The following is a 20,532-nucleotide window of genomic DNA, read 5'->3' as shown; positions in this document are numbered from 1 at the left end:
AAGCAGCAGCCATCTCAGATTGCTTTATAGCTCAGGGAGGGTGGCCACGAGCAAAACACAGGTGGGGGCTGACCTTGGCCTGCATCACCCAGGACATCCCAGGGCCAGCTCACCCAGTGGACAGCTACAGACCACAGTGGAAGCACCATTACCCTGCCCCTGCACAGCTGATCCTACACAGAAGGCAGAGGTTGGTGGTAAGTGGCCACAGTCAATCCTTGCAACTAACAGTCCTGGGTAAATCCCTCCCACTGATCTGCTAACAGTAACCAAGTCTCAACTACAAGAGAGGGGTGTACTCAGCCCACATAAAGGGAATACCTTGAGTACCCAGTTTGGGTGATAGGGGAGGCTGTGCCACTGGACCCTACAGGAAACCTACTACATTAGGCCACACTACAAAGACATAGAGCCAAAGCAGCTCTACCTAATACACAGAAACAAACACAGGAAGGCTGCCAAAATGAGAAGACAAAGGAACATAGCCCAAGTGAAGAACAGACCAAAACTCCAGAAACAGAGCTAAACAAAGTGGAGATAAGCAATCTATCAGATGCAGAGCTCAAAATGTTGTTTATAAGGATGCTCAAGGAGCTTAGTGAGGACCTCAATAGCATAAAAAAGATCCAAGGGGAAACAAAAGATTCACTAATTGAAATAAGAACAATTTATGGAGAAATAACAGTAGAATGCATGAAGATGAGAATCAAATCAATGATTTGAAATATAAAAAAGCAAAATACAACCAATTAGAAAGACTGTAAAAAAAAGAACCCCCCAAAATGAGGATAGTATAAGCAGCCTCTGAGACAACTTCAAGCTTTCCAACATTCCTATCATAGGGGTGCCAGAAAGAGAAAAGAAAGAACAAGAAATTGAAAATTTAAAAAAATAATGAAAGAAAAGTTCCCTAATTTGGTGAAGGAAATAGACATGCAAGTCCAGAAAGCACAGAGAGTCTCAAACAAGATGGATGCAAAGAGGCCCACTCCAAGACACATCATAATTAAAATGCCAAAGGTTAAAGATAAAGAGAGAATCAAAAGCAGCAAGAGAAAAGCAGTTAGTTACTCACAGGGGAAATGCCACAGGACTGTCAGCTGACTTCTCTAAAGGAACCTTTCAGGCTAGAAGCGATTGGCAAGAAATATTCGAAGTCATGAAAAGCAGGGACCTACAGCCAAGATTGCTCTACCCAACAAAGTTATCATTTAGAATCGAAGGGCAAATAAAGAGCTTCCCAAACAAAAAAAGCTAAAGGAGCTCATCATCACCAAACCATTACTATATGAAATGTTAAAGGGACTTATTTAAAAAAAAGATCAAAACTATGAATGATAAAATGGCAAAAATTACAAATCTATCAACAATTAAATCTAAAGAAACAAACTACACTAACAAGAAGAGACAGAATCATGGATACCAAGAGTGTTTTGATAATTGCCAGATGGGAGGGGGGTGTGGGCGAATGGGTGAAGAGGTGAGGGTATTAATAAGTACAAATAGGTAGTTACAGACTAGCCATGAAACTGTAAAATACAGTATAGGAAATAGAGTAGACAAAGAACTTATACACATGACCCATGGACATGAACAATGGTGGGGCTATTTCCTGAGTGTGTGGGGGTTTTGGGTGGAAGGGGGCAAAGGGGAAAAAATCAGGACAACTGTTATGGCAAAATCAATAAAATATAGTTATAAAAATAAAAAATTAAAAAATAAAATAAAACTACAAAGCAACAGTATTCAAAACAGTGTGGTACTGGTAAGAAGATAAACATACAAATTAAAGGAAGGAAGATAAACATACAAATTAAAGGAAGAGAACTAAAAAACCAGAAATAAACCCATACATCTACAGTCAACTGACTTTTGACAAGAGAGTCAAGACCTTTCAATGGGGAAAGAGCAGTTTTCAACAAATGGTACTGTGACAACTGGAGAGGCACATGCAAAAAAAAAAAAATAATAATAAAGTTGGCCCCTAACCTCACACCATGCATAAAAGTTTATTTATAAGTGGTCATATGCCTAAATTTAAGAGTTTAAACTGTAAAACTCTTTGGCGAAAACACAGGCATAAATTTAGCCATATATTCTTATTTATGACACCCAAAGCACAAGCAACAATAACAATAGACTTCTTCATTAAAACTAAGAACTTTTATGCACCAAAATGTAACAGAGTGTCAGGCCAAACTGCTGGAAAAGGCAGGAGGCAGGGAGAAAACCCCTAGGCAGAATTTATAATTAAAAGTGGCTTGCCCTCCTGGTGAAGGGAGGGGCTGATGGAGATTGTGAAAGGCAGGCGGGCAGCTTGTGACTCTGCAGAAGGAAGCCTTATACAGAGTATGCTGGTTCAATTCTTTGCCCTCTTAGGCAACATGGCAGCTGAAAGAAGGGCAATGGAAAACATGGCCAACAACAGCTCTTAGTAGATAAAAAGGTGGACACTCACACTGGCTTCCAGAGCAAAAGGGATTCTGGGAAAGGACTTTCAAACAGAAGTTGGGAAGATGCTCACTCTTGGTCTATTGGGACGCTTGGCCCTTTCGGCTTCTTGGATTTTGGCTTTTGCCCCGCTCAGACGGGAGCAGCAGACTCCGGGACCACTTGGGGTTAGGCCTCCAAGGGTTGGAAGCCAGCTCCTGGAGGCAGGGTTTCATGCTCCGATGTGTGCTGCCCTGGAAACCAGCCTTTGTGACGCAACGCAGCACAGCACAGCACATGGGTCCTGGACTGCTTTCACTCTCTCACCCTGAGAGCAGCACACAGAGGCGTTAACTGAGAAGTTCCTGGCAGGAGCTTCTCCTGCACAACTGTCTGGGGTGGTCTGTCAGGCCACCCCAGATCCTGAGAGGGGAAGAGAGAGAGAGGTGCTGCGAGGCGATAGCAATTCTGGCACCAGAGGGAGAGATCCCTGGAACTGTAGAGACAGAGAACAGTCAAGTAGCATCCTTGGGCTACAGATACACAATAAAGATAAACTTCTGGACATGGATTTGGACTTTAATCTTCCTAGGGGTGGCTAGTTTTCAGCGTTTGGTGGGAGGGATTGGCTCAGAGTAGGAATGCTACCAGCCCCTTCAAATTGGGAACCCTGTTTATAAAAACCTACTTCCTTCCCCACTAATCTTCATGTATGCATATACATGGTGACAAGTGGTTGGACGCCAGGCTGCCAGTTATAAAAGGACACTGTGAATAAAGTGGAAAGCCAACTTGAAGTGGGAAAAAACAAACTTGAAAATCATGTATCTAACAGAGAACTTGTAATCATAACATATAGGTTTTTAAAAACTCTTACAATTCAATAATAAAAAGACATGTCCTGGCCAGGTGGTTCATTTGGTTGCAGCATTTTCCCAAACACCAAAAGGTTGCAGGAATGGATCTGCCATCAAGGCACATACTAGGTTGTGGGTTCAACCTCTGGTCAGGGCACGTGTGGGATGCATCTCTTTCTTTCTCTTTCCCTCTCACCCTCTCTCCCTCTCCACCCCCCTTCCTCTCTCTCTAAAATCAATAAAACATATCCCCAGGTGAGGGCTAAGAAGTAATAGTAAGATAACCCAATTTAAAAATAGGCAAACTCTCTGGAAAGACTATTCTCCAACTACACAAATGAACAATATGCACATGAAAAGATGCTCAGTATGATTAGCCACAAGAGAAATGTAAATCAAAACCACCATGAAATACCACTTCACACCCACAAGATGGCTTAAAAAAAGATGGAGATGACAAGTGTCAGCAATTACTTAGAGAATCGGGATCCCTCAAACATAGCTGGTGGGAATGTAAAATGTAACAGCCACTTTGGAAAATAGTCTGGCAATTCCTTAAATATTTAAACAGAGTTACTATGTTATCTAGAAATTCCACTCCTAGGTATATACCCAATAAAATGAAAACATGTCCATACAAACTTATACATAAATGTAGCAGCACTATTCATAATAATCAAAAGGTGAAAACCACCCAAATGTCTACGGGCACACAAATGGATAAACAAAATGTGGTATACATATACAACATATACAACAGAACATATACATATTCTGGCCATTAAAAAAAAATGAAGTACTGATACAGGCTCAACATAAATATAACCTCAAAAACCTAACGTTTTCAAATGAAAAAAGTCAGCTCCCCCCAACCACATACTATATGATTCCATTCATATGAAAGCCAGAGATAGAAAAGTAGATTAGTGGTTTCTTAGAGACAGAGAAAGAGCAGGGAATAAAGGAATGGTAGCTAAAGAGTACAGGTTTCTTTCTGAGGTGATGAAAATGTTCAAAAATTGACTATAGTGATGGTTGCATGTATTTGTGAATATATGAAAAAAATGAATTATAGACTTTAAATGAGTGAACTGTATGGTATGTAAACCACATCTCAATAAAACTGTCTAAAAAATACAGTAGCCAGCTCCAAAGAAATATCATATTGAAGAAAATAAAATGCAGATTCAGAGACCAACTCCACCCCCAATTCATTATTATCCCCTCTGCCCTTTTTGTATTTAAAAAGTAGAAAGTGAAACAGAAGGAAGAGAGAGGAAAAAAACAAGCAGGTTAGGAAACCAGGATTTCACTACATGAAAACAGTGCACAATTCTATACTACATAATGTTACCTAGTGTTAGATACAAAAATATCTTCACTTTCACCAGGACATATAAACTACTGAAAACTAACCCACCAAATAAAATTCTGAAATATCAAGTGTTTCTGTGCAAAATACTATTGGAAGCACTTAAATTGTATTAATTGTAAGTCGATTAATACAACCACCCTATGTAGTATTCAATATATATATAGCTGATCTTCATTTTTCACAAATTCTGATTCTGTAAATTCACTTACTAACTAAAATTTTTTGCAACCCCCGAATCCATATTTGTGGTTCTCTTAATGTCATTTGCAAACCTGAGCAGAACTATAAAAAATCTACATCCACACTCGCAGCTGAGGTCCAACAAAGTGACACTCTGCCTTATTTCAGCTTTCATATAGAGATGACCAAAACGTAGACAACAGGGAGCAGCATAGTGTAATGCAGGAAATTCCAGTCCTTTAGAGTTGAGGAGAGCTTAAGTAATTTTCCTAAGAACAGAAAACTAATGAATGAGCCAAGGACACAAATTGAAGAAACTGATGGTTGAATGAGTACTTTTCAAGTACTCTTCTTTAGAGTACTTAAAAAGCTAAGAGACGCTCGGCCTTAACGCAATCTTCTTAGAAACCTCTGCGCCATGAGAGCCAAGTGGAGGAAGAAGCGAATGCGCAGGCTGAAGCGCAAAAGAAGAAAGATGAGGCAGAGGCCCAAGTAAACTGCTAGCTTGTGTACCCATGGAAGCCACAGGAGCAGAAATTAGGGAAGCCAGAGGCCAGGGACACTGGCACAAATTGTTCGACTGCACGCCTGCTTTCAAGAACTTGTCGATGGATGCAGAACATAAAGTCTGATCTCCGCAACCACCTTTTGAAAGACCCACGCTGCTCTTACACAGTCCCTTCTGTTCCTTTGCCCTGGACCTGTGACATTCTGGACTGGTTCTGTTATCATTTGTGGCTGAGTGTGTACAATAAATCATCTCTTCTTAGCTGGAAAAAAAAAAAAGAAAAAAAAAGCTAAGAGACATAGAGACAAGGGGGGAGGAGTGGGGAGGGAGAGGGAGAGAAAGAGATAACAAGGGCACATTAAAGAAACAATTCAAAAGAAGCAGAATTGGAAAATGGAAACAAATAGATAACAAATAGTAAGAGGACAGATTTCAATCTAACCACAATGCCCCAAGGCAGAGACTGGGAAAAGTTTGGCAGTTCCTCAAAAAAGTAAACACAGAATTATCATATGATTCAGCAATTCCACTCATAAGCATATACCCAAAAGAAATGAAAGAAAAGCAGTCAGTTGTCAGTATATACCCAAAACACTAATCTGTTGTTCATAGTGGCATTATTCACAATAGCTAAAAGGTAAAAATCACCGTGTCCGAACAAAATGTGCTATATACAATGAGAAGTTATTATTTTGCCTTAAAAGGGAATGAAACTCTGAAACATGCTAAGCATGGATGAATCTTAAGAACATGCTAAGTGAATTAGGCCAAACTAAAATGACAAATATTACATGATGCCACTTATATTAGGTACTTAGAATAAGAAAATTCAGAGGGAGAAAATAGGGGAAACAGGGAATTATTGCTTAATGGGTAGAGTTTATATTTGGGATGAATGAAAAAGTTCTAGAAATGAATGGCATTTGCACATACAGAGTATGTACTTAATGACACTCAATTTTACATTTAAAAGTGGTTAAAATGACAATTTTTATATTATGTATATTTTGCCACAATGAAAAAAACGGCAGAGATCATCAAACAGAACATTTGAAAAAGCAAATGCAACTGTTATGTTGTGTACAAAAAAAAATAAATAAATAAAAAAGAACCAAAACACTCATTTTAGCCTTGGCTGGGTGGCTCATTTTGTTGGAACATCATCCCAGACACAAAAAGGTTGAGGGTTTGATCCCTGATCAGGTCCCATACCTAAGCTGCGGGTTTGATCCCTGATTGGGGCACGTCTAGGAGGCAACTGACTGATGTTTTCCTCCCTCTGTATCACCCTCTCTCCCTTTCTGAAATCAGTAAAAAAAAAAACACCTCAGGTGAGGATTTTTTAAAAAACCCACTTGTTAAGACTTACACAGGCTAAAAAACAGGACTGAAACAGACCATACTAACTCTAAAGTGAATCTCACAGCAAAGATTACCGGAGATAAAGTCATTTTATAATGACAAAGGGGTTTATTCATCAAGAAAACACTCCTAAGCATTCATGCACCCAATGAAAAAGCCTCAAAATGCAAGGAGCAAAAACCAACAGAACTGAAAGAAGAAACAGACAAATCCAAAGAATTATGGTATACTTCCATACTCCTATCAATAACTGACAGAACAAAAAGACAGAAAATCAATAAGTGTTGTTCATGCTTTCCATATCCCATCAACCAGTGTAATGACACTTACAGAACACTCCACCCAACAACAGCTGAACTTGTATATTTTTCGAGTAAAAAGGAGACATTTACCTAGAACATAATCTGGACCATAAAACAAATCAAGTAAGGTTTAAAAAGATTCATATTATGGAAAGTATGTTATCTGACAAGGGAACTGAATTAGATATCAATCACAGAAAAAATTGTCTGGAAGATCTCCCAAATATTTGAAAATTAACACTCTCAAACCAATCTGGCAAAGAAGTCAAAGGGGATATTAGAATGTATCTGTTACTGAATGAAAATGAAAACACAGTATGTCAATATTTCTGGCATGTAGCTGCTGCATCAGTACCTAGAAAACAGGTTATAGCAGTCCACACCTGTATCAGAGAAGCAATGTACCAAAGCATTGACTTCCATTTTCAGCTTAAGAAACACAAGCTAAACTCAAAGTCTGCATAAGAAATAAGTAATAAAAATAACAGCAGAAATCATGAAATAGAAAATAGAAAAACAGAAAAATCAATGAAACCAAAAGCTAGTTTTTTCAGACCAGTCTAGCCAGACTGATACAGGAATATACAGAATACAAGAGACAAAACAAAATTAATATCAGGAATGAGACAAGTGACATCACTACATGTTCTATCACTATTAAAAGGATAAAAAATACTGTGAACTATTTTATGCCAACAAATTTGACTACTTAGGTGAAAATGACATACCATAATTCTGTCAGGTATAATGTGCACCCACGTTTTTCACCCAAATTTTCAGGAAAAAAGTCTTTTGCTTCACCTTTTAATTAAGTTATTTATTTATTTATATTTACAAATAAAACTGATTATTATAATCCAGGGTATTATTTTGCATACAGCTATCGTTATTGCTTTCTAGAGTTACACTTTTAATGAATAAGCATAAACAAAAGAATTTAAAACATTTATATAGATATGGAATTAGTACTACCCATAATGCGTGCCCTAATTTTTCCCTTAAAAATTTGGGCAAAAAAGTGTGTTGTATCATACATGACCAAATACAGTAATCTGTGGAAGACATAAACTACAAAACCCCATTCAAAAAGATACAGATAATCTGAATAGCTCTATGTCCACTAAAAAAACTGAACTGTAGGTAAAAACCTTCCCCCAAAACTTTAAGTCCAGATAGCTTTACTAGTGAATTCTACTAACATTTAAGAAAGAAATAGTATCAATTTTATACAAACTTTCAAAATTCTTGAAGAGGGTATACACCACAAAACTCAATCTGAGGCCAACATTACTCTAATACCAAAACTAGACAAAGACATTACAAGAACACTATAAATAAATATACTTTTTGAGCATAAGAGTAAAAACTCTCAAGAAAACTTTATCAAATTGAATCCAATAGCATACACCAAGTGGGAATTACCCAAGGAATGCAACATGAGTTTAACATTTTAAAATCTATGTAATTTACCATATTAAAAAACTAAAAACAGAAACCATTGGATGAACTAAAATTATAAAACATCTCTAAGAAATAGAAAATGTTAGTAACCTTGCTCTTGGCAAATATTTCTTAATACAACACAAAAGCCAAGAATATAAAAGAAAAAATAAATCAGACTTTATTAAAATTTAAAAATGTTGCTCTTCTTTGCATGACTAAGAAGTAAAAAGGCAAACCACATATTGAGAAAATATTTGCAAGACATATTAATATGTAAGAAAACAACCCAATTTAAAAATGGGCAAAAGATCTGCATAGACACCTCACTCAAGATCCATGAAATGTAAATAAGCACCTAAAAAAATGCTCAACATCATCTGTCACTGGAGAAATGCTAATTAAAACCATAACATTTCTACACTGGAATGGCTAAAACTAAAAAGACTAACCGTGCAAAGTGCTGACAAGGAATCGGAGCAGCTAGAACTCGCATCCACTGTTTGTGGGAATGTAAAATGGCACAACCACTTTGCAAAACAGTCTGGCAAGTTTTTCTTTCAAATAATCACACACTACCATACAATTTAAACATTTAACTCCTAGGTAGTTTCTCTACAGAAATGAAAGCATAGCCCTGGCTGATGTGGCTCAATTGGCTAGAGCACCATCCTGTAAACCTAAAGGTCTTGGGTTCGATTCTTAGGGCACATTCCTAAGTTGCAAGTTCAGCCCCCATTAGGGGGTGGAAGAGGCAACCAACTGATGTTTCTCTCGCATATGGATGTTTCTCTCCCCCTCTCTCTCCCTTCACCCTCTCTAAAAAGTCAATAAGCATGTCTTCAGTGAAGAGAAAAAATACTAAAAGAAATGAAATGAAAGCATATGTATACACCAAGACTTGTATACCAGCCTTCATAGACTTTTTTAATAACCAAAAATGGGGAAACAATTCAAACTGTTAGGTAACAGCAACTGGGGTTCTGATGCCTGCTGCAACCCACTAGGCAAAATTCCAGAGGCAAAGGTTTAGTGATAAAGGAAAGGAGTCTTTATTCAAAAGCTTCACAGTTTTGATATAACAGCTTCCCACATGTGTTAGTCACTTAAGCCTATCAATTAAAGCTAAAATATTTTTAAGCATTTTTTAAAGATTTTGTTTATTTTGTTTTTAGAGAGAGGAACAGGGAAGGAGAAAGAGGATGAGAAACATCAATGTGTGGTTGCCTTCCGTGCACCTCCCACTGGGGACCAGTCCTGCAACCCAGGCATGTGCCCTGACTGGGAATCAAACCTGTGACCCTTTGCTTCGCAGGCCCATGCTCAATCCACTGAGCTATACCAGCCAGGCCTAAAGCTAAAATCTTTTAACAACTGAGTTCTCCTATCATCCCTCTATTATATGGGTGTTAAACTCATTTTCACGGGGGGCCACATCAGCCTCTCTGGTTGCCTTCAAGAACCGAATGTAATTTCAACTCCTTAGCAGTTAGGGAGTAGTTACATTTATAGAGTCCTTAAATTATTTTGGCCCTTTGCAGGCAACTGAGAGGCTGATGTGCCCTCCTCCCCCGTGAAAATGAGTTTTACACCCCCACTCTATTAGTTTCAATTATCTTATTTCTGTAGGGTTAGTTAACAAACTAAAACAATGTAAGATGCAAGTTACACAATTTTGGAAGTTTGGCAGGCCTCAGAGCTGGTGCCCTCTAGAACACTTACAGAAGAACAACTCCTGCCACTCTCTGCCAGGCCAGCCTGATCCTAGGCAGCTCCAGGAGTTCCCATCCAAAACACTGTCCATTGGAAAACAAAGGCTGCTATAGCACAATCCTCCAGCACCCCAGAGGAAGGGCTACCCAGAGCCTTTCTTTTATTTCAAATCTTGTAGCCCATAATTCCATACACTCAGGAGACATCCAGCCTCTTAGCCAATCCTGTCCTAGAGAGTTTACCATTGCCTTGGGCAACCTATTCCTACAACTCCTCCCTGATCTCCCCTAGTGATCCAATCTGATCTCTCTTAAAATGTTCACCAATCTGGTGAATGAATAAACAAAATGTGATATATGTACAACATAGAATATTATTCAAAAATAGAAAGAAATAAACTATTGAAACATTTAACAAAATGGATGAATAATTATTCCGAACAGAAGTGAGTTAGGTTAAAAAGAGTAGATACTGTATAACTCCACTTATATAAAGTTGTACAAAAAGAAAATTTATTTAGATTCAGAAATAAATCAGTAGTTGACTAAAGATATGCAGTGGGGAGGGGGGTAGGAATAAGAGAGGAAGGGAAATGTTTTAGAGCTGATGTTCCTTTTCTTTGATTGTGGTAGTGATGGTTTCATGAATAACACATGTCAAATGTATTAAATTGCATACATTAAACATGTGCAAAAGGGGAAGGGGAGAGTTGAGGGAGAAGAAAACAGAGAAAAAAGAAAAATCATTCCCCAGGACTAGTATGCAGAGTTCAGAATGGGCAGAGAAAAATGAGGTAAAAAATGCATATGTAATAAAGAATGGTCTCTAGAATTGAAGAACACAAGTCTCCAAACTCAGAGTCAGCCCAGTACTAATAAAAAATATATTTTAACTTAAAAAATCTATACTTAAGTACAAAATCATGAAAACTTACACTATCAAGGATAAAGATCTTATAACATTTCAGAAAGAAAAATAGATCAACTACAAAAGAATGAAACCAGCTTCCGGCCAAGATGGAGGCATAGGTGGTCGCACTGTACCTCCTCATGCAACCAAAACTAAGGACAACAAGCATTTACAAACAAAAAAAACCAGAACAGAGAGGAATGAACCGAACGGAAGTCTGAATAAGATACGTCCAGTCCAGTAAGGAGGGGCGGAGTCAGAGGCCTACAGACAGGGGTCGAGGGGTCCCGGCAGGAAAAATCAGTAGCTGGCAGAGGCGGGCGGGTGCAAACGGCAGTTGGTGACCCCAGAAGCGCAGGGGCAGCTGAGGGACAGGTGGCAAACCCTGGGTGTGGGAGGCAAGGAGCAGACCCAGGGAGGCGCGCAAGGTAGCTGGCTGTCCGAAGCCTCACATTCGCATGCAGACCAACTAAGTGAAAATGGGCAGTGACACAGACCAAGCAACGCAGGGACCCAGCACCAGGAAACAAAGCCTAAAGGCACCAACTGAAAACACCTGTGGAAGTTGAGACCGGGAGATTCTCTCAGCCTCACAGGAGGCTCTTTGGAGAAACCCACAGAGTCCAAGAAAGTACACAAACCCACCTGCCCGGAAGCCAGTACCAGAGGGGGCCAATTTGCTTGTGAGAAGTGGCAAAGGGGACTGAAGTCCTAGTGAGAGTGGAGCAGACGCCAGCAGTCCCTCTCAGACCTCCCTCCCACATACAATGTCACAACCCAGCCACTGAGGTGCCCCGCCCTGGTGAACACCTAAGGCTCCGCCCCTCATATGCAACAGGCTCGACCAGACCAAAGGAAAAAAATAAAATAAAATAAAAAAGATGGCTCAAACAGAGTTAAAAGCCCCAGAGCCAGTTTTTTTTTAAGCAACCGAGAAATAGCCAACCTATCAGATGCACAGTTCAAAGCACTTGGTTATCAGGATGCTCACAGAATTGGTGGACTTTGGTCATAAATTAGATGAACAAATGCAGACTACAATAAGAGAAATGAAGGAAAATGCACAGGGAACCAAAAGTGATGGAAAGAAAACTGGGTTTCAAATGAATGGAAAGGACCAGAAGGAGGAAAGGAACAACCAAACAGAAAAGAATGAAGAAACAAGAATTTAATAATATGAGGAGAGGCTTAGGGACCTCCAGGGCACCTTTAAATGTTCCAACATCCAAATTATAGGGGTACCAGAAAGGGAAAAGGAAACACAACAAGTGGAAAAGTTATTTGAACAAATAATAAAGAAGAGCTTCCCCAATATGGCAAGGGAAATAGACTTTTAGGAAGTCCAGGAAGCTCAGAGAGTCCCAAAGAGGTTGGACTCAAACATGCCAAGGCACATCATAATTACATTATGCAAGATAAAAATGTAGGAGAAAATTCTAGAAGCAGCAAGAGATAAGGGGACAGTTACCTACAAAGGAGTTCCCATCAGGCTGTCCGCTGATTTCTCAAAAGAGACCTTACAGGCAAGAAGGGGCTGGAAAGAAGTATTCCAAGACATGAAAGGCAAAGACCTACATCCAAGAATACTCTATCCAGCAAAGCTTTCATTTACAATGGAAGGGCAGGTAAAGTGCTTCTCAGATAAGGTCAAGTTGAAGGAGTTCATCATCACCAAGCCCTTATTTTATGAAATGTTAAAGGGACTTACCTAAGAAAAAGAAGATAAAAAATATGAACAGTAAAAAAAAAAAAAACCCATCAAACTCAGTAACAACCATACCTAAAACAAAAGCAAACTAAGCAAACAAGGAGAACAGGGGCGGAACCACAGAAATGGGGATCACAAAGAGGATTAGCAACAGGAAAGTAGGAGGAGGAGAGAGGGGGAAAAAGATATAGAGAATACATAGCATGGACAACAGGTAGAAAATAGGGGGAGAACAGGAATAGTGTGGGAAATGTAGAAGCTAAAGAACTTATGACACACGGACATGAACTAAAGGGGGGAATGTGAGTGGGAGGGGTGGACAGGGGGGAGGGGAGTGAAGGGGGAAAATGGGATAACTGTAATAGCATAATGAATAAAATATTTTAAAAAATAAGAAAAAGAAAAAAAAGAATGAAACCAAAACATAGAAATTAAAAGCATGTTCTTGGCTCTGACATGTATTAGACAAGAGAGCTTGAGTATATTAACTAACTACTCTGTGTTTCAGTTTTCTCATTAACAATAATAATAATAAGCACACAGTAACAGTCATATTGTTATAGGAATTAATAAATTAATTTGTAAAATGCCTAGAACAGTGCCTGGTAAGTGGTGAACATACATAAGTGTTGGTTAAATAAATATATCACATTAACATTCAACTTCTCAATAACAATACTGGATGTAATAGTCGAAAGAAAAAAGGCTTTCAAAGTTTTGAGGAAAACTAATTTTCAAACTCAAACTCTATAACTACCTAGCTAATAATCATGTGTGTATAAGGGTAGAATGGACTCAGAAAAGCCACATATCCCACATGCCATTTCTTGAAAACTGAACTGAGAATAAAACCAACAAAGAATTTAAGCCCAGAAAGATGATCAGAAAACAGTACCTCCGACTGCAGAAAGGAATTTTTAAAAAAATATTAAGCAGCAGCTTTCCAGCACATCTAAACAACCAAGTGTGACAGCAACAGAAATAAAGACCTCAAGAATAAGTCTCTAGGAAAGAGAATTTGAGAGAATACCTGATAAAATATAGTTTGGAGGGCAATCACGTAAAAAAGGAAAAGAGAAAGGCAAAACAAAGAAAAGGGTTTAAGAGTAGCACAAGAGAAACAATCACAGTACATACATAACCTGAATTTGCACAATGACAATGAGTAACACTATTTTGTTTCTCAGCTATTAACACAAACTTGTATAGCCAAAGCTCTAAAAATTTAATATTGGATGCCAACAGAGCAAAAGTACAACTGACAAGCTTTGGGTGAAGACTAAGGGTGTCAGGGTTAGAAAAAGTAATACCTAAATTCAAAAAGTAAAAATCAAGAGATACTTTACATAGGAGATGTAATAAAAAATAAAAGCACATTAAGTTTACCAACAGAAGAAATAAAGATGTGATTTACTATTATTAGGAGGTGTGGGGGTGAGGCTTGTGGGAGTGGGGATGTTGCTGCATTAGCGACCAAAACCTCTTCTATCATAGCTAGAATTCAACAATTCAAAATCAGTGAATCAGGTATAAGCATGATATTTAGAGATAGAACCAAAACAGTTAAAAGTGGCTATTACTGGAGAGTAAAAATGCGATGAGATTCAAATAAAATTAATTAAGTTTGATAAAAGTTTTTAAAACAAAGGAAACAGACACTGCTCTTTGAGAAAAACGCAAGGAATACTTGAGAACGCCATCAAAACTAGAGTTTTGGTTCTTTCTTGTACAGAACCTAAATAAAACACCAAGATCTTACCAATCTGTGCAAAAGAAATCAGGTCGCAGTGACAGACGGGCACTCCTTCCAAAACGAAGGGGTGGGAAGCATTATACGCCCCTGACCCTTCCCATTCCAGAAATGCTAATTAAGAGTACAATGTTGAAGTCGGACGAAATCATGGAAATGATAAAGACAAAACACAAGACTAGATAAGTCTACATACACATTAGAAAACTAAAAACAAAAGTGTAACGTTCAAATGCTCCCAGGAATTCTGAAAATTTCAACGATGCTGTCCAGCAGTTGGGGTACCTAGAACAGGTACTTCTTTCTAGCCCCCTAGGCGTTCAAAGGTGCTGCTTTCGCGGTACGGTCTACCAGCATCAAAAGGTCTACCAAACTAAAATAAAAACTTTTCAGGCTTTCCAGTACACAACTAAAAGCTCATAGCGGGGCATTCCTTTACAAGATCGTTAAAGACTGGGATCAGCATCCATGTATCCCTATCAAACTCGGCGGAGCAGCCTAGAGTGGCCCAATTGCCTCGGAGCCACTTCAGAAACCCAAAGTGCACTCACTGTGCAGGGAGAAAACAAAGCCTTGGGCAGGGCCTTCCGGTCCGTGGAAAACCAGCGTGGGAGGAGTTGGCGAGTTCAGGCCCAGCTCACCCCTCGCCCCGCCCAGGCCGCCAGCCGCGAAACGAGAAAGCGAACGACTTCCACCGCGTGTCTGGCCGTAGCTTCCCGTGGGGCCGACAGGGCGGCACAGACCCCGGCAGGACGACCCGGGGTAAGCGGCTGGTCCAAAGGCCGCGCGGCCTTGGCGCTCTAGGGATCACAGTTTTAACGCCGCGACCACCAGGCTCCCCCTCACCTTCTCTTCCACGCAGTTAACAATGATAGACGGGTACTTGCGGCTGAGCCAGCGAAAGAATGCCGGGACTCCCATAACGGCGACCCAGCAAAGAAGCGACGGCTCGGCTACCGGACTAACGTAACCAAGAGACTGGCAGGAGCTGCGGCCGCGAACACTTCCTCCCACGAGTGCGCCTGCGACAGGAAGTGACATCACGAGGGCGCCAATGAGGAAGCCGTGAAGGAGGCTCTAGTGAGCTGAGGCCGCTACGGGGCGGGGCGGTGGTGGTCGCCGTTCTGCTGGTAGTGGGAGGTGAGGTTAGCGGCGGAGCGGGTCTTAAGGTCTGTGGCCAGCGTCGTTTGGCGCGCGCTAACTCTTGTTGATGCCATTCCCGGAGCCCCAGGTGTAATGCGTCTTCGCCGTGGCTCACTTGAGATCTGGTTTCCCCGGTCCCCGGGTTCCCCTGAGATGGGGATCTTTGCGCTCTGAAAACCACTGGGAAGCTCTTCCTTGCGGATGTGGTCTTTCTCACCCAACTCAGTTCAGAGTAGAATCAAAGCATCTAAAGTGACTCGTTATTTATACTTCCTCGTTTTACCCGGTCTTGCACGTACCCGGACTTTCAAAAGGAGTATTTTCTAAGTATTTTGCACTAATGATAGATGGCTTACATAAGTAACTCACTTTAAGTGTTAGATGGAACCTGCGGGTATCTAGTATCTAAATCAGCCTTCCAGCTACATTCATGAGTTTAAAATTTGCTGATAATCTCCAGCATTTACTTGAGTGCTTAAAATGTACTCAAGCATTGGCAAAGGCTGAGCTCTCCAAACCCAGGGCCGGGGATCGGATTGATTCGTGGCCTATTAGGAACCGCTGGGAGGGAAGCCCGCCTGAGCTCCGACTCCTGCCTCGGCGCCCACCCTCCTCCCCGAAAAACAAGCCCCTGGTGCCAAAAAGGTTGGGGACCGCTGGTATAAGGGATTATCTCTTTTCACCATTACTTTAGCGCTCTGAGGTGGCTATTTTCAGTAATGCTACAAAGCCAAGTTGTAGGTGAGGTTAAGTCACTTGCTTATGCACACAGTTTATACTTCAGTCCAAGTAAAGGTTATTTAATCCTGTCGTTGCACTAACAGTATACTTTTATCCTTAGTTTTCTTGTTATTTCAAATACGTTTTTTCAGCATATATTCAGAAATCTGGAAGAGGAGGTATTTACCGTATTTTGCAGTGTATGATGCACTCCCGTGTATAATACGCACCCACGTTTTTTCCCAAACTGTCAGGAAAAAAATCATAAAATGATTAAAGAATCATTTTAATTTTGTCATTCAATTTCTTATTTATATTTAGATACTTGGTTTTCATGTTATGAAGGAATTTTAGCATATTTGAAAATATTATGGTACAAAAAAATTTATGTAACAATTTCAAAATATAAGAACAGATATAAGGTACTTCAGGTAGTACCCATGTATAATGTATAATCCTTATTTTTTCCCTCAAATATTTGGGCAAAAAGGGCACATTATGCACAGCAAAATACGGTATATTCATTTGCTAAAACCTGGAATTTTGTCTCCCTGGAATCCCCTCTTGGTTTGACAAATCATGCTCAATCCTAAAGGCTCACCTCAAGAGGCCTCTATGAAAGTATTTCTCCATGCAACCTGGCATGCAGTATTCATTGTGCCCTCCTCCTCTGTGGTGTGATGCTACTTTGTTTAAATTGCTGGAGTGGAAATAGTGAAATGGTTAGCCCATATTTTACTTAAGGACACCAAAAACTGTTCCAAAGTATTAGGTCTATGGTGAACTCCCTCGTTACTCCTAGAAACAGCTACTCCTTATCAAGTATTTGGTCCCGCTGGGAGGTACTGTGTTTTTATAGGAGTACACACACTATAGACAGTTGGCACAGGGATGGGCAGCTGAGCAAATTGGGCTATGACAGTCTTTACCCAGCTTTTTGAACTTCAAACTGTAAGGAAGGTAATGGAGCCCCTCCCAGGTGGTTGAAAGCTGGAACCTAAGAATAGACTTGTTGCCAGTTTGCAGTGAGAAAAGCAGATTTGAGTCTGTAGTTCTATAACAGGGTGCAGCCCTCTGTGCTGTGCCCCTCTTTTCAGGGCACCCCTGACCCAAAGGTGGGTAAGAAAACATCCATGTCCAGCCGGAAGTAGTTACAAGAAGATGAGACTTTTGTCCATTGTCCTTTATATGATTATAAAGGGGTTGTATATCTGAAAGGAGGGATTGTAACAGGGTGCAGCCAAGAGGGGGGCCCCAAATAGGGATTTGGAATGGGGTCCAGAATTCAAGGAGTCCAGGAAATATTAGAAAAATATATAGGATGTCCTCCCCCCTCCACCTCTACAGGTTTGAGTTGGGGAAAGGGACACATGGAGCAGGGCCATTGAGAGCTGATTTGCATAGCAACAGCTTTGCAGCTAACCTCTGGCATGGTCATTTAACATATCTACAACCTTTAACTGGTTTCATGGATATGTTAAATAGCTGTGGCCATGCTTTGAGACAGGGGGATGGAAGTGACTTCCACCCAAGATGTAACTAGGAGGCAACGCCCCCTGATTATGGCGCCTGTGTGAGAGCTTGGAGATGATTGGCTCCACGCCATGGGGCCACACCTGCCCAGACTCAAGATGGCAGCCCAGTAAAGCTGGAAGGATATGGGAATGCTGACAGGTGTAATCGATTATAGGAGTTAGAAATGAGGCTGCAGAGGAAGATTAGCTCAGGGATTTAAACCCAGATGCAACAGCCATTGGGGGGAGAACCACGTGGCTTTGGCAGAGTGGGGACTCCTGCAGCTTTGGCAAGAGAGAACCATGTGGCTTTGGGGTGCTCCCTTTTGCCATATGCCTTAGGAAGCAGGAGAGACTGCCCGGAAGAAAGCTGGTGAAAGGACTCTTACTGGTGGGCCATGAGGAGGTGCCACATGGCTTTGGATTAACTGGATATCCTGGTGTCAACACAGCTGATGGTGCCGGGAGCCTAAATCATGGACTTCTACTTCTTTTCCTGAGATACAGTACCCCAGATTACAGCAGAGGGAGAAGGGAGGACTGTGTGTGTCTGTGGGTATCCCAAAAGACTTTAATTTTTAATGAAGACATTGGGTCACTACTCTAAGTCTGTATAGCTTTAAATAAATATTTCCTTTTCACAAATCTCTGGCAGCAGGCATAGCAAACCTAGTGGAGGGTCCTTTCAGTAGTAGTATATCGTACACCCCACTTGGCTCTGCTCTGTAACAGTTCCGCGATTTTGAGTACAGCCAACTCCCTTTTCCTACAGTTTGGTTGATAAACCTGTGCTTTAATTGCGCGAGCCAGTAAGTTCTTTTGCCCTTAGCTAATTTGAGCTAAATTCCTGTCCTTTACAAAGGAAAGAGTCCAAAAAAAAAACAGTTAACAAAATCTGGGGAGTATGCAGCTAATTGACCTGGGTGCTAAGATTGCTTTGCATAAAAGAGGTACAAAAATTTGAATTTTGAACACTCAGGAAAGGGATGGGTGAAGGGGAACCTGAAAGGTGGCAGGAGGATATGGGCTAAGCATTGTAACACCTTCCCCAGCTCAGTCTTGCCTGTAAAATCCACTAGACTCAGGCTTGGTGTGGGTCTTTTGTTGTTGTTCTAGAAATCAAAAAGGAGGTTAAGTCTCATGTTTGGGTCACTATGGTCTAGAATCACAGGGCTGGGTTACATAGCAGTGCTCAAGAAGCAACAGAGGCCAGGAGAGTTATAAGCATGGAAATTAGCAGGAATATTTAACCAGGCTTTCAATTTGGGCAGGCTGGGGACCACAATGTTTTGAAACATTTTTGCCTGCACCACAAGGGGACAGAGTAAGGCCCCCAGCTGATATCTGGTTTTTATTAATCTGAAGAATAATATTAAATGTATAGAGTATAGAAACTAAAATGTTTCTAAACATTCAAAAGTTCATTTTAAAGTCCTATTCTAAGTATATAGTAAGCTTTAAAATTCTTTTTAAATGTTAGCCATTGAATGGCTATCTTGAATTTCACAGTTTACTATTGCCCTCTGGATTAATAAATTTTAACATTCTTTTATCTACTGCTGCTCTCTGGATTACTAAGTGCATCCTTTCCATCAGTATCCTTATAAAAGTCATTGTGAATAACCTGATGTATTTTAAATAATTGTGGTGGTTAATTTTATGTGTCATCTTGACTTGGCCACAGGGTACTCAAATACTTGTTCAGATTTTTTTCTGAGTCTTTTTATCAGGCTGTTTTTATTTGAGATTAACATTTTAATGAGTAGAGTAAAGGAGATTGTTCTCCATAGTGTGTGTGTTTGAGGTGGTAGTAGGGGGAGGCTCATCCAATCAGTTGAAGGCATAAATAGAACAAAGACAGACCTCTGAATAAGAAGGAATTCTGCCAGGAGACTGCATCTCTTCCCTGAATCCCCAGCCTGCCAGTCTACACCATCAGATTTTGGACTAGCTACCCTCCACAACTGCATGAGCTAATTCCTTAAAGTACATTAACCCCTCCATCCCATCTATCTATGTATTTATATATGTAATTTTTATGTACATACACACATATCCTGTTTGTTCTGTTCCTCTGTTAGAACCCTGACTAATATTTGGCAAGATGCTTAACCTCTCTAAACCTTAGTTTCTTCATCTTTAAAATGAGGATTATACATTTCACAGGATTTCTGTGAAAATTCAATGATATAACACTCACAGGACAGCTCAAAACATGCTAAGTACCTAACAAATGTTAGCCATTGAATGGTTATCTGCTGGGTTTCACACTGTTTGACTTGAAGAAACCCCACAATCTTAGTAGCATGTTCCACTTACAAGGTTTTGGACAATTTAATAAACTAGCAAAGGCTCATTTTTCCAGGACCCATCTAGTGTTAACTTTCTAACGTCAAGGCTGTCTTCACTCTCTGTTTCCTGCTCATTCCTACCTTACCCAGTTTATACTGCCAATTCTAATTCTACTTTCTCTTTTCTCCTCCAAAAAATCTCTCCAAGCACATAAGCCCAAACTTGGTTCCTGCCCACTCTCATTTTCCATAGTACTCCCTGACTTCTAATATATAGTACTGTTGTCCCTCGCTATATCATGGTTCACTTATTGCAGGTTCACTGTATCG

General features: G+C 40.2%; 1 protein-coding gene across 2 annotated transcripts in view; it reads right to left on the bottom strand.

The window, feature by feature from the left end:
- The window catches only part of XRN2 (5'-3' exoribonuclease 2), a 113,518-nt gene extending 97,957 nt beyond the window's left edge, over nt 1-15,561 (bottom strand). For both annotated transcript variants that reach the window (XM_045833092.1, XM_045833093.1), the window contains exon 1: nt 15,381-15,561. In XM_045833092.1, coding sequence (XP_045689048.1) covers nt 15,381-15,455 — 75 coding nt within the window. In that variant the 5' untranslated portion in view covers nt 15,456-15,561. The remainder of the gene's footprint in view (nt 1-15,380) is intronic.
- Between the last annotated feature and the right edge of the window lie 4,971 nt (nt 15,562-20,532).

The sequence above is a fragment of the Phyllostomus hastatus genome, unplaced genomic scaffold, assembly GCF_019186645.2.
Source record: "Phyllostomus hastatus isolate PE091 unplaced genomic scaffold, TTU_PhHast_1.1 phas_contig_17, whole genome shotgun sequence".
Lineage (NCBI taxonomy): Eukaryota > Metazoa > Chordata > Mammalia > Chiroptera > Phyllostomidae > Phyllostomus > Phyllostomus hastatus.
Note: the sequence above shows the minus strand (reverse complement) of the source record. Positions and strands in the feature narration are given on the sequence as shown.